Here is a 14,828-nt window from a genome sequence, read left to right on the forward strand (position 1 = left end):
AAACACTCTCCTTGTTATATTGGTTATACAGAGGGTAGGGGTAGTGTACGGTTCCTGGATTCTACAGGTGGTGAAAGTGTTGCCCAGAAAGCAGACCTCCGCGTTGCCCAGAAAGCAGACCTACGCGTTGCCCAGAAAGCAGACCTCCTCTCACATCAGGGAGGATTTGAAGGGGAGAACAAGCATTCATGTTCAGAATGTGGGAGAAGTTTTAAACAGAGATCCAGTCTTATTTTACATCAGAGATCTCACACGGGCACAAAGGCTTCATATTCATGTCCTGAATGCGGGAGATGTTTTGCCAGAAGGTCGAATCTTACCGCACATCAGAGGACTCACACAGGAGAGAAGCCGTTTTCCTGTGCCATATGTGGCAAATGTTTTTCCACCAAACGGTCTCTTACCATACACGAAGAAGCTCATACGAGGGAGAAAGCCTATACATGTTCAAAATGTGGGAAATGTTTTACTCTGAAAGAACATCTTGTTACACACCAGAAATCTCACCCAGCTGAAAAGCCATTTTCATGTTCAGAATGTGGGAAAAGTTTTACTGAGAAAGGCTATCTGATTTCACATCAGATGAGCCACACGGGGGAGAAGCCATTTTCATGTTCAGAGTGCGGGAAGTGTTTCACTTGGAGAACTAGTCTTATTGACCATAGGAAGACTCACACAGGGTTGAAGCCATATTCATGTTCAGAATGTGGCAAATGTTTTACCGAGAGAGGTTATCTGATTTCACATCAGATGAGTCACACGGGAGAGAAACCGTTTTCGTGTTCAGAATGTGGAAAATGTTTTACCTGGAGGACCAGTCTTATTGAACATAAAAAAACTCACACAGGGGTGAAGCCGTATTCATGTCTGGAATGTGGGAAGCGCTTTACTCGGAAAAAGAGTCTCTTTGAACATCAGAAAACTCACACTGGGGAGCCCTTTTCATGTTTGAAATGCGGGAAAAGTTTTACAACGAGAGACGATCTTATTTTGCATCAGATAAGTCATACTGGAGCAAAATCGTTTCTGTGTTTGGAGTGTGGGAAGTATTTTACTCGAAGATCTAGTCTTATTGTACATCAGAGACTTCACATAGGTAAGTAGCTGTGGCCATAAGCAGATTGGGGAATTTTTTTTCTTCCCCCATAGGTTATTTATATACCACAGAGCTCACAAGATATTTTTGCTTTTGGATTTTTTTTTTTACTTTTCCATTTGATCTTACAGTTACTTTGCAGAAATAAAAAAAAAAAAAAGCAATTGCCAGCAATTAAAATGTGAAAAAAAAAAAACAGCATGGGGTACCCCCAAAATCCATACCAGACCCTAATCCCAGCGGGTCTAGAAAAGGAGGGGACGAGCAAGTTCTCCCCTGAACCATAGCAGGCCACATGCCCTCAACATGGGGGGGGGGGGGTGTTTTGGGGCAGGGGGTGCTCTGCCACTCCAAAGCACCCATGTTAAGCGGGAGCAGACCTTTTTTTTTTGCGGTGGCAGCAGGCATTGAGATTGACGTACTTGACTGTTCACCCTTTTCTCACCATTCTGCTGCATAACCTCCACTCCACACGTTGCCCCACATCATCATCACCCTGCTGCCCTCGGTACTTCTCTTTCAGCACTCTTCCACCCCTCACCCAACCTTGCTCGCACCAAACCACCCCTGCCCTCCTACATTTAAGGCCCGTACACACGATACGAAAATCGTAAGGGAAATTTCGTCCGACTAACGATCTGCCGATTTTCGGATTGTTAGTATGGGGCTTTCGACAGCCAATTACGAATTTTCGGACGACAAAATCTGGATGTGCAGGCTATACAATTTTTATCGTACGTCAACACAATGCCTGATTTTCGTTTAATTAGTACAGTTTTCGTCCAAAAAAAATCGTAAGAGTAAGACTAGGCATGCTCAGCAAAGAACACATACAAAACAATTCAACACATGACATCACTTCTGAAGTAGAATTCTGTCATACGGGAAAATTCGTATGAAAGTAACCTCTTCACTTTCGACATGCAACAAAAAACTGACAACAGATCGTTTGATAATCTGATCGTGTGTACGGGGCTTTAATATGGGAAGAAGTAACTGATTTTCATTCTTCAGGTAATGTTTTGCTGGATATATGTTTTCCGCAGGTGAATCCAGTAACAAAAATATACCAAAGAGATGTCCCACTGCTGTATATTCCCAGGATTCCACACAAGAACATCACATGATCCTACAAGATTATCAGGTAGATAGAATGTAGTGGGAAGCATTGTATATCTTGTGTTCAAAACCAAGTCACAAAACCAAATATTGTCCTTTTGTTCTATTGAATATGCAGGAAGAAATACAGAGCACCTTAAAAACTGAAGATACAAATGATGATGAGACATGGGTGGGGGGTAATGAACTGTGTAAGGAAGAAACTCCTCCAGAGAATGACATAGGTAAATAGTAAACACTAATCAATAGAAGAATTTGCGATATGATCGATATAATAATGCCACATCCCAAAAAAGTGTATACTGAAGAACTGAAGGGGGAAGAAAAGGAAAAAATCTTCATCCCCTCCCCTTATAATAGTAGGACTTTAAAGGCATCTATTTGACTGATCTCAAGAGGAATGCACACTTAGATAAATATGTATAAAAAACAAGTTTATTTTGTACAAAAAATTCATAAATTGTGAAAGAATACATAGAGTGTCATGTAACAGTGTGCGCCTACATCAAGGGAACCCTTGTGCATAACAGATATAACATTTGATATATTGGATTCAGACCATGGTAATGGTCAGACTTCACAATTTGTAAGGTATGCAGGGTTCGCTTGTGGTGGAAACATGACCAGAGAATCGCTACGCGTTTCGCTCCATAGCTTCTTCAGGCGATTCCGTGGAGTTGTAGTAGCAGAAGGGTTTAGTCCCTCTTAAACAGTCACATGCTCCAGGCAAACCTTTGAGTTCATACACGAGGGGGAATACAGGACATTTATTGCTTCTGCTACTACAACTCCACGGAATCGCCTGAAGAAGCCAAGGAGCGAAACACGTAGCGATTCTCTGGTCATGTTTCCACCACAAGCAAACCCTGCATGCCTTACAAAATTGTGAAGTCTGACCATTGCCATGGTCTGAATCCAATATATCAAAATGTTATATCTGTTATGCACAAGGGTTCCCTTGATGTAGGCGCACACTGTTACATGACTGTTTATGTATTCTTGCACAATGTTTTTTTTTATGAAACTTTTTTTGTACAAAATTAACTTGTTTTTATACATATTATCTAAGTGTACATTCCTCTTGAGATCAGTCAATTAGATGCCTTTAAAGTCCTACTATTTCTAAGGGGATGAAGATTTTTCCCTTTTCTTCCCCCTTCAATTCTTCAGTATAAATAGTAAACACTAAATCGAAATATAAGAATCCTAGATACTTCATGCTTGTCACTACAACAATCTCTTCTTCTCCACCCTCTTCTGTCAGTAGAAAGTAATAGGAATACAGTTAGAAGTCCCCCTGCCTAAACACACCCTCTGGGGTCCCTCAATAATCTCAGTAAAGGGGGCTTCACTCTTGTCTTTGTTCACAGACCCCGGAGACACAAGCATAACCCAAAAAAATGTTAAATCTGAGGACGACAACACGCTAGTGAAAATTAAAGAGGAAATGCCTAAAGAGATCTTAACATGTGAGTAGTACACCTAATCCTTGTTCAGTCTCTTCTTTTCCCGCCTCCGTCAATTAACAGTAATGAGGAGACAGTATGGGGGAGATTTACTAAAATCGATGCCCCCAGAATCTGGTGTAGCTGTGCATTGTAGCCAACGATCTTCTAACTTCAACTTGATCAATTAAAAGTGGTTGTAAAGTCAAAAGGTTTTTTTATCTAAATTCATTCAGATAAAAAGCCTTCTGTGTGCAGCAGCCCCCCCCCCCCAATACTTACCTGAGCCCATCTACATCCAGCGATGTTGCAGGATTGTCTCAGCTACCCGTGACTCGTCCCTCCTTATTTGCTGAGGCGGCAGCGTAGTGCCATTGGCTATCGCTGCTGTCAAATTTAGTGAGCCAATGAGGAGAGAGGGGGGGGCGGCCACGGCTTTGTGTCTGAATGGACACAAGGAGCTGCAGCTCGACTTGGGTGCCCCCATAGCAAGTTGCTTGCTGTGGGGGCACTGAACAGGAGGGAGGGCCCGAAAAGAGGAGGATCCAGGCTAGGGGTGCACCGATCCGACTTTTCTTGTCCCGATACCTGGCATTGAGTATCTGCCGATACCGATCCGGAACTACACACATACACAATATGCATGCGGCTGCAGTACAGAGCAAAGCCACTGCTTCATGTGTATGGCTCCTCCATTCACAGGCGGAGTGTATCTGATATCACTCCGCCTGTGAGCCGGACCTATACAGGAAGTAGCGGCTCCCATCCCATACTACCACTACACCAAGTAAGGGACGGCTGAGCCGGGACTCAGCAAAACCGGATCGGCGGCTCCGTGCAAGTAAGGGACGGCTGAGCCGGGACTCAGCAAAACCAGATCGGCCCGTGGATCGGTTAATTTTACCGATCCAGCTACTGTGGCAGTATCGGCGCTGATATCTGATCCTAATATCGGATCGGTGCATCCCTAATCCAGGCTGCTCTGTGCAAAACCAACTGCACAGAGGAGGTAAGTAACATGTTTGTTATTTTTAACAAAAAAAAACAAAGATGTTAAAATCGCTTTAAGCTTTGAGTTGTACCTTCCAGTTTGTGCCGTATGTGCCCAGTGGGGGAGTCGGTAGCCATCAGCCTCTTATAGGCTACATTTACACTGGCGATTTAGACGGGAGTAAATTGTAGTGGTAGGAATCTTCTGATTCTTGCTGCAGCTCTGAGCGGCTAGGTGCGGCCGCTGAACCCCAGGTTACTATGACAGGTCGCCGGTGGTTGTGTGCACAGCCATCAATTACCTACGGTGATCGCTGGCAGACACAAAGCTGCGGCAGGCAGCGATCTGTCATTATAGTGAACAGGGTCGGCATCTAGACCAGAAATCAGGAGATTCTGGCTGCTAAAATTCACACAGGCCTACATCATTTTAAGAACGTAGCCTTAGACTCCTTCTCACATCATGTCATTGTTAGTCTCTCCCCCTCACACACACTCTCTGGGAGTCTCTTATACATCTCAGTACAGGGGGCTTCACTCTCATCTTTATTCACAGACCCCGGAGACACCAGCCAAACTCGGAGAGACATCAAAGTTGAGGAGAAGGAAGGACACGTGAGGATTAAAGAGGAAATTCCTCTAGAATTCAGCACAGGTGAGCCAAGAACACTAAATATAGCAGAACCTCTTTACCGATTTCTTTGTTCATGGTTGATGTGTAAAAACCTGGCTTTTTATTTTTGTGTGTGGCTGTTCAGCTTAATATCCATTGACAATATATCTAATTGCACAACAAAAGGACTTGGCACTGTTAGTTATGTGTGTGGAGCTAAATAGGTATGCTGTGTCGCCCCCCCCCCCCCCCCTCCCCCTTATATTGACACTGCTTTGGGACATCCCAAAAGTCTGAAGAATTGAAGCTGCGTCTGTCAGTGAACGAAAGAGAAAACTGGATTTTTGTCTTGTACCGTAAAATACTTTTCGCTGAGGTTCACTGACAGACACAGCACCCGCCCCTCTGTTGGGTTGAGTTATTTTTTCTTCTGACACTGCTTGTTACAAACTAGTGTCCTACAGCAGGAAGTGATAGTATACCCTCTGCGACTGCCCCAGGGGCGTAACCAAAGAGGTTTCCGTCTAGTCCTACAACTAGAGCTGGAGAGCATAAGCCCAATGGTCTGAGGTTCACTGACAGACACAGCTTCAATTCTTCAGAGAAAATGGTTTTGCGGTAAGACAAAAATCCAGTTGTAGCAGTATTTCCAGGCATTGGGCCTGAGGTAGGTCTGACATTGTTACCGGTAACACTTTCAACACATTTAAGTTGAGAACCCAGGTGTGAGAACTGAGTCAATGACCATTCCGGCATCTTTGATTTGTTTTGTTTATTTTGTACTGGGGATGGGAGAAGGAAATGAGTGGGATACTCCTCTGGCTCAACTAGGTTCAACTGGGACACTGTAGAGAAAAATGGCTGTTAGCGCTGTCTTGACGCCAGCTGACGGCCAGCCAACGCTTCCTATCGCTTGAAAATACTGTTTTGCTGAATTGTGCTAGAACTTCGACTTTAACACACTGGTTAACTCAGAAGATCCAAGCCTGTAGTACACTTGACTCCTGACACTGTTTAGCTCAAAGGTCCTGTGAACAGTTCCCTCCAGCCCTTCACTGACTGAGGTAGCTCCTTGTAACTGCTTGTGCTGCTGCAACTCTTAATGCTGTACACTGCACACTGTAGACATTAACTCTTCAGGGCCCAACTGCTGGCGCCCCCTTTACACTTCAGGGTCCACTGACTAGGCACCCCCTTTACACTAGCTGGCTCCTGGATCCCTGGGACCTTCACCGGAGTGGTTCCCTCTACACTAGGCACACCCACAGGGGCAATTTACAGTACTCACGAACTTGGAATGCTTTCCTGGAACTGAACCCCTCTTCCTCCGCTGGTCCTCGGCACACAGGATCCTCTCTGCAACTCCGCTCAGCTCTCTCTGTACTCTCAGGCAGCCACCCGATCCTTCTGACAGGAGGAGAGACAGCTGCACTCTCCCTCCTGGGACTCTGCTTCCTGCCAAAGATCCCGCATCAAGCGCTCCCCTCAAACTTATACCCACTCCCAGAATCCTCAGCAGCAGAATCTGCCTTCTGGGGTAGATCCAGGCCTGAATGTGTCTCTGATGAACAGTTACACATTGCAGCAGTGATCCTTCCCCTTTAGTTCATGGAATGGATAGGTTTACCTTTAGGTTTTAGACATCAAAAGAGCCGTTATCTCAACTCAATCATCAGAAACCAGCGCGTCCTGGCATGATGTCTGTTTCTGCAGTCCAGGCCTATCGTAAAACTTTGGCCAAACCCATTAAGAATACATAGCATGCTATAAAGCATACCCAGAACTAATGGGGATCATACAAGACAATCAGAGACCTCTGCTCAATTCAAAACCTAACACATCCACACATGATTCATAAACTCAGACAGGAACATGACACGTTAATAAGTATATATTTGAATTGGGAATGTCATACTCAACAAATCAAGGTCATACATGAATATGCTAGCACATGTAGAAGGAAAGATAGCTGTCAGATATCCCCTGGGTCACAAGTTTATCTGAGCTACCATGTGTTTGGTATCCCTGGACGGGAAATTCAATGCTGAACAATAATCTATCAGCTTCAAGAATGCAACCAGTACATATGAATAGTGGTATAAAACTGTATATAAGGGAGGGACATAATATTGTCATAAACCCAGGACAGCCTGGGTTTGGAATGCATAGGTTTAAGACTTCAAAAGAGCCATTATCTCAACTCAGTCATCAGAAACCAGCGCTTAGGCCTGTGCAGAGCTGTAAACCTTGAATTGAGTCCTGGCAGGATGTCCGTTTCTGCCGTCCAGGCCTATCGTAAAACTTTCGCCAAATCCATTAAGAATACATAGCATGCTATAAAGCATACCCAGAACTAATGGGGTCATAAAAGACAATCAGAGACCTCTGCTCAATTCAAAACCTAACAAATCCACACATGATTCATAAACTCAGACAGGAACATGACACATTAATGACAAGTATATATTTGAATTGGGAATGTCATACTGAACAAATTAAGGTCATACATGAATAGGCTAGCACATGTAGAAGGTAAGATAGCTGTCAGATATCCCCTGGGTCACAAGTTTATCTGAGCTACCCTGTGTTTGGTATCTCTGGATGCGAAATTCAATGCTGAACAATAATCTATCAGCTTCAAGAATGCAACCAGTACATATGAATAGCGGTATAAAACTGTAAGGGAGGGACATAATATTGTCATAAACCCAGGGCAGCCCATGGACACTCCGTTTTATTGGTCAGGGGCATCTGTCAACACCTCTTTGATCCCAGAGAAAAGGGGAGATGCCAAGACAGTTGGGAGTTCTCCATTACCATCAAATCAGGAGCATCTGTCAAGCTTGAGCACAGATAACACCTGGCTCATTGACTGAACTTTGATAACACCCAGGGCATTGATTGCAAGTATCCTCCCTCCTCAATTCTACCTTATTTCTTTATTGCTGAATTATGTCTTTTTCTTTGAAACACCTTTTTCTGTAAATATTTTATCTGCACCAATTTTGACCTTTTCATTAATAAAACGATATTTTGAAAAGTGCGAACTTTGTCCCTAATATCTTAATACAAGCTAAAAAAAGAACCTGTCTCTTGAAGAGTGCTACTGTATAGAATAAATCCTATGAACATTCCTGTCTGTGGTGACAGTGTGTGTTACAGACGATTATTCTAAAATCATATTGGTATTGCTAAAATTACAAGTTTCCCCCTGAGCGGTCCAAAAAGTGGGTGGTGGCAGTTAAAGGGCTAATTGCCTAATTTGTACAGTGACAATCGCTCACAGGCTGCTGGCACCTAGATTGTGGTCCCGCAAGCTGGGAAATCTTTGTGCAGGGTGCAGCTGAGAGTGGCATTGTCACATAAATGACAGCCCTGTGTTAGATTCGCCGGTCCTTTCTTTGTCACTAGTTAGTGAGGACAGGGATCTGATCACACCCCTCTTTCTTTATATTAAACAGGAAGTGTTGTGGTGTAAACGATAGAAAGCTGGACCATCTGAAGGAGAAGAAATTGACCATCAGGGTTGGATTTCGGAGCATAGCCAGTAGATGTCCTAAATGGGAAATCTATCTTCATTGCATCTCCAACTGTTATGCCTTAGAGTTACTGAGGTTTATCCCTGCAGGTAAATAGCAAGTGTTTAACTGTTTTTGTAAGAATAAAGATTCCTTTATAACCCATTGCGGATATAGGAATGTAGTAATTTTTAGACATATGGGATACATGAAGCTGCCTTTGGGAGGTGGAAACTGGCAAACAGGAAAAAAAACACTCACTTTGTCAGAGATATAATCAAATATATACGTGTATAAGAGTTGTTTAAAAACACATACATTATGTCGAGTGACTACCCCTATAGCAATGTCCATCTTGCTCAACACGTTTCATAGTTTCACCACTTCTTTAGGGCTGGGCCAAACATAAGACACATTAAAAAAAGTGTTTAAAAAAACCTCAGCGTAGCAGCCCCCCAATAACTGAGCCTGATCTTCCTCCAGCGATGTGCACAACAGTCTCAGCAATCCCTCCTCATTGGCTAAGAGCAGTGGGAGCAATTGGCTTGAGCCAATGAGGGTGGGCCTGGCCGCACGGCTCTGTGTGTGAATAGACACGCCCCCATTAAAAGCTGCTTGCTCAGGGGGCACTTGGCAGGAGGGAGGGTCCAGGAGCGCCAGTGGGGGACCTGAGAAGAGGAGGATCGGGGCTGCTCTGTGCAAGACCATTACACAGAGCAGGTAAGTATAACATATTTATTTAAAAAAACAAAATTAACTTTAATATTATCTTAAGTTTTGAAGGATTAATCCATCTATAAGAAAATATCATCACTAATAAATACAAATAAAAGTCACAAATATGTTTACTATATTCGTATCATGCGCTGAACCATCATGTAGGTGATGCTGATACCATGCATCTCCTTTTCAGTCCTTGTACAGTTCTAAAAAGGAGGTAACCCTGGTAGGCCTCGCTCCTGTGATCGTGGGGGCGAGCAGTAATGGCTGTGAGGGTCTTAGCGATGTCCTAGCAACAAGGCAGGATGGGGAGATGCCATCTCTGGGGGTGTTATGGCCAGGCTTCATGACGTATGTAAATGGTCTACCGTACACCTATAGCAAGGGCATTACCCAACTTTGGCCAAAGCTGCACCGTTTGTTTTTATCCATAGGTGCCCTTACCTGCATATACAGTTTTTTGGTAAAGGTGAACTAACTCTTTAATACTTATTTCATCTAGATGGACAGCACAGTAGAAAGAAGAAACATCCAAAGTTCACTCCAGCTGGTGAAAAAGATGACACTACATTGGATTCTTCAGAAAACTCTTAGCCTTAATCTTCTTATACCACCTCACAGTGCTAATTGTCAGATCCCTCTCCGGGAAGAGATTTTTTTTGAAAAACCATATTCATGTTCCAAATGTGGGAAATCTTTTACTGAAAGATGCTACCTGATCTCACCTTAGATAAACTAACTTGGGGGAGAAACCATTTTCATGTTCAGAGTGTGGGAAATGGTTTACAGGGAGGACCAGTCTTATTAAACATACATCTCACATAGGGGAGAAGCCACATTCATGTTCATATTGTGGCAAGTGTCCTACGTGAAGATCAAGCCTTTATGAACATCAGAGAACTCACACGAGTGAGAAGTCTTATTCATGCTCAGTATGTGGGAAAATGTTTTATTCGGAGATCGATTTTTATGGAATATAAGAGAACACACACAGGATAGAGGTCATTTTTATGTTCAAAATGTCTTCTTGAAAGACACCAATGTATCAAAAATGGAGTCTTATTAGAGATCCGATATAGGTGAAGCCGTATTAATGTTCAGAGTGTGGGAAATGTTTTAGAGCAAAACAGTTGTTTTGTAACCACCAGCAAGCTCACACACATTCGAAAAGTTATTTTCCTGTTTAGAATGTAGAAAATATTTTTCCTACCAGAGGACGCATACAGGAGAGAAGTCCTACTCATGTTCTGAATGGGGGAAATGTTTTTCCATGAGAAAATGACTTATCATTCACTGGTGAAAAACCTTTATGTTCGGAATATGAAAATTTTTTTAAAATAAGATTGTATCTTGGTATGCAGAACACTCATGTCGGGATTAAGCTGTTTTCTTGTTCCAAATGTGATGAATGTTTTACATTAAAATCAATGCATTCTTGTTTTGAATGTTTAAAAAGTTTTTCCAAAAAATCCAGCCTGGTCACACATAGCCATGTTCGCTCTGGGGTGTGGCCTTATACATGTTCTGAGTGTGGAAAAAGTTTTATCCAGAAGGCTATGCCACATGCTTGCTCCGATTGTGGAAAATCTTATACAAGAAAGGTAAATCTTGTTGCCCATCAAAGTGTTTACATAGATGGTTGCGTGCATTCTTGTTTTGTGTAAAATGTTTTTCCAAAAAATCCAACCTGGTCGCACATAGCCTTGTTCGCACTGGGGTGTGGCCTTATACATGTTCTGAGTGTGGAAAAAGTTTTATCCAGAAGGCTATGCCACATGCTTGCTCTAAATGTGGAAAATCTTATACAAGAAAAGTAAATCTCGTTGCCCATCAAAGTGTTTACATGGTTGCATGCATTCTTGTTTTGAATGATTCGCACTGGGGTGTGGCCTTATACATATTCTGAGTGTGGAAACCGTTTTATCCAGAAAGCTGTGTCTTATCTCACATCAGAATCACACGTAAGAACAGAAGTCATATTTGTCTTCGGAACGTGGTAAGGGTTTTTCCTAGAGAGAGACTATCTTGTCTTGTACAAGTCTCAGTGGAGAGAAATTGTTTTCATATTCAGAATGTGAGAAAGGTTTCACTTAAACTACTATTCTTATCGAACATAAGAAAATCCACACAGGGTAAAACTAATTTTTTGTTCCAAACACGGTTGCCATTTTACTCGGAAATCAAGTCTTACAAAACATGAAAAAGCTCATACGGGGCAGAAGCTGTATACATGTTACGCTTTGCTGGAAAATCAGAAGTTGCTAGACACCATGTTGTGTTTTTCATGGAAATTATCTCCCTTCAAACATGAAAAGGTTCACTGAGAGGAGAAGCTATAGGAGATATCACCTTTGACAGATCCTTTAATTTGGGAGGGAAACTATATGGTTCCTAATTATTGGGGGAGGACAGAAGATTTCTGGTATAGAAGTCCTGTTTCTAGGAGGATTGCCACTAGGCGGTGAGCAAGAAGACGTGTCTTCATTTATAGGCATAACTTTTATCAGTTCTGAGAGCTCAAAAAAAAAAACACGAGTGTTGGGTATTTAGCCTGATGTCCTCTAAGGTTTAACAGCTTGGTTTCTTCCCCTACTCAAGAAGATTTTTGAAATTTGCTTTTTTCCCCTTTGATTTCCAGCTGGCGAAAATTGTTTAGTTCTCCTGGAATATTTCCTTCGCTTACAGCATCGTCACATAGGGCTTCCAAATCCAGAAATATGCTTCACTTTTCCTTCATCTCAGCCATTAGTGCCACTCTAGACTCCCGAAGCCTAAGATTCGCTGTGCGTATCCTTAACCAGGTTACAGCCTTCATTCCTGTAATGAAATCACACCATTATTTTAATTTACAAAAAAAGTACATTCTAAGAAAAGACACTACTATTAGACCCCGTTCTCACTGGGGCGACTTGTCAGACGACCTGGTCGCCTGCCATAGAGTAGCACAGGACCCGTTCTAATAGGAGCGACACAAGTCGCTCCGACTTAGAAAAAGGGTCCTGAGCTTCTTTGGGGCGACCTGCATTGACTTCAATGATATGAAGTCCGTGTCGGCCGCTCCGAGTTTGCGGTGCGAGCTGCGCACCGCGACTTCACAGGTCGCCCCGGCAAGTCGGGTCTCGCCTGTGTGAACCGGCTCTTACTCTACGGGGGTTGATTTAGGCTCTTTTCACACAGGCACACCGCCGGACAGAGACGGAGCTGTCAGATCCCCGCTGTCCTTTATGGGGAGATCGGATGAGAATGGACCGCCTGTCAATTCTCATCCAATCCTCCAGACAAGATGGAAAATAGGGTTTCCATCCATCCGGATTTTATGGACAGGATCCAAATCGGATAGCAGCGGACATGTCTCCGCTGACACCCGCTGCCCCATAGGGATGCATGGAGCATCCAATCAGGTCCGCCTGAAAAACTGACAGGCGGATCGGATTGGATCGCCTGTGAGAAAGGGGCCTTACTGAAGGCAAATCCACTCTGCACTGCAAGTTCACTTGGAAGAACAGTCACTGTAGATCTGAGAGGAAGATCTGAAATGAGGGAAAGCTCTGCTGATTTCTATCATCCAATTATGTGCAAGCAAAAATGCTGTTTATTTTTCTAGCATGTTCCCCTCAGATCTACAGCGACTGCACTTCCAAGTGCACTTGTAGTGCAGAGTGGATTTGCCTTTAGTGTTGTTTATTTGCATTTACCAAATCTTAAAACAATAAGAGCCGGTTCACACTGAGGCGATCTGACTTCGAGGGGCGACCTGTGAATTTGCGGTGCACAGCGTGCACCGCGACTTCGGCGCGACTTGCAGGGACTTCACATAATGGAAGTCTATGCAAGTCGCTCCGAGGTCGCCCCAAAGTAGTACAGGACCCTTTTTCTAAGTCGGAGCGACTTGTGTCGCTCCTATTAGAACGGGTCCTGTACTACTCAATGGCGAGCGACCTACCGCGACTTGTCAGGCTGACAAGTCGCCTGACAAGTTACGCTAGTGTAAATGGGGTCTAAAAGAATAAATTGAAAGGAAGAAAAAAAAAAGTACATCTTCCTTTGCATGAGTAAGGCCTATAGAACTAGAGGGCAAGAAGAGGGCAAGGATATAACTTGCCTGTTTCTATGGAGTGGCCCTTTCATTGGTTTAGGGGGTAATACACACAATGTGCAGTGACAGACATTTTACTGCATTGTAAAACGTCTGTCAAAGCAAAGATACACAGGAAACCAATGTTTTCTGTGTGTCCCATTCACACTGCAATGCACCAAGGGCTGCACTAAAATGCAGACGTGCTGCATTTTAATGCAGCGGACTATACGGCGGCATAGCACCATGAATGAAGTGTACATTTTGTAAAAAGGGATCTATACAAGTCAAGTGACCAGCGCTAAATAGACTGGATATGTTGGATGAGCCATATGAGGGAAAGGCAAAGCTATAATAAAACAGTTTAGTTTATTATCCACATAGTAAAACCATCGGTAAAAGGCCAACAATACCACACTGATGTTATGGGTGTTGATGGGCGAATTGTTTTAGAAAATGTTCAGCCCTGCCCTCCTTTGCACGTCATTCTCTTGGACGCTCCTTTTGCCCCCCCCCCCAAACTCAGCACCCATGTCTACATCCTCCTACCAATGCCCAGCACTCAGTCACTTCACTGCTACCCAGTACCATTGTCACTGCAATCCCCCACCATTACCCAGCACCCTTGTCACAGCAACCCATGCTTCAACCCAGCATCACAACCCTGGACCCCTGTCTGTAATCCCCTACCATAGCTCAGCACCCCCGTCACCACACTCCTGTCTGCCACTTCCCAACACAACCCTGCACCCAAGTCACTTTAATCCTCCAATGCTGCTCAGTACCACTGTCACTGCAACCCCCTACCATTACCCAGCACCCTTGTCACAGCAATTCATGCTTCAGCCCAGCACTTCACCATCCTGTAAACCCCTACTTATCTCAGCAAGCATGTGACTACTACCCAGCACCCCCCTCAATGCAATACCTTATCACAACCCTGGACCCCCGTCTGTAATATCCTACCATAGCTCAGCACCCCCGTCACCGCACTCCTGTCTGCCACTTCCCACCACAACCCTGCACCCAAGTCACTTTAACCCTCCAATGCTACTACTCAGTACCACTGTCACTGCAACCCCCCACCATTACCCAGCACCCTTGTCACTGCAACCCAGCAATTCACCCACCTGCAAACCTTCACTCATCCCAGCACGCCTGTGATTGCTAGCCAGCACCTTCCTCACTGGAACCTCCTACTGTAAACCCCTATCACAGCTCAGCACCCCTGTCACTGGAACCCTGAACCACA

General features: G+C 43.9%; 2 protein-coding genes across 2 annotated transcripts in view; both read left to right on the forward strand.

Annotated features, from left to right (window-relative positions):
• The window catches only part of LOC309564368 (uncharacterized protein), a 770,106-nt gene that overhangs the window by 682,978 nt on the left and 72,300 nt on the right, over nucleotides 1-14,828 (forward strand). The gene's annotated exons all lie outside the window — the stretch shown is intronic.
• Nucleotides 189-10,095, forward strand: LOC309563388 (uncharacterized protein; the record flags this gene model as incomplete). Its single annotated transcript, XM_082267782.1, has 7 exons — nucleotides 189-199; nucleotides 246-1,096; nucleotides 2,143-2,240; nucleotides 2,334-2,439; nucleotides 3,586-3,684; nucleotides 5,207-5,305; nucleotides 10,004-10,095. The coding sequence occupies 7 exons, from the start codon at nucleotides 189-191 to the stop codon at nucleotides 10,093-10,095; spliced, it is 1,356 nt and encodes a 451-aa protein (XP_082123908.1).

Source organism: Pelophylax lessonae (assembly GCF_965119305.1).
Source record: "Pelophylax lessonae genome assembly, chromosome: 9".
In the NCBI taxonomy this organism is placed as follows: Eukaryota; Metazoa; Chordata; class Amphibia; order Anura; family Ranidae; genus Pelophylax; species Pelophylax lessonae.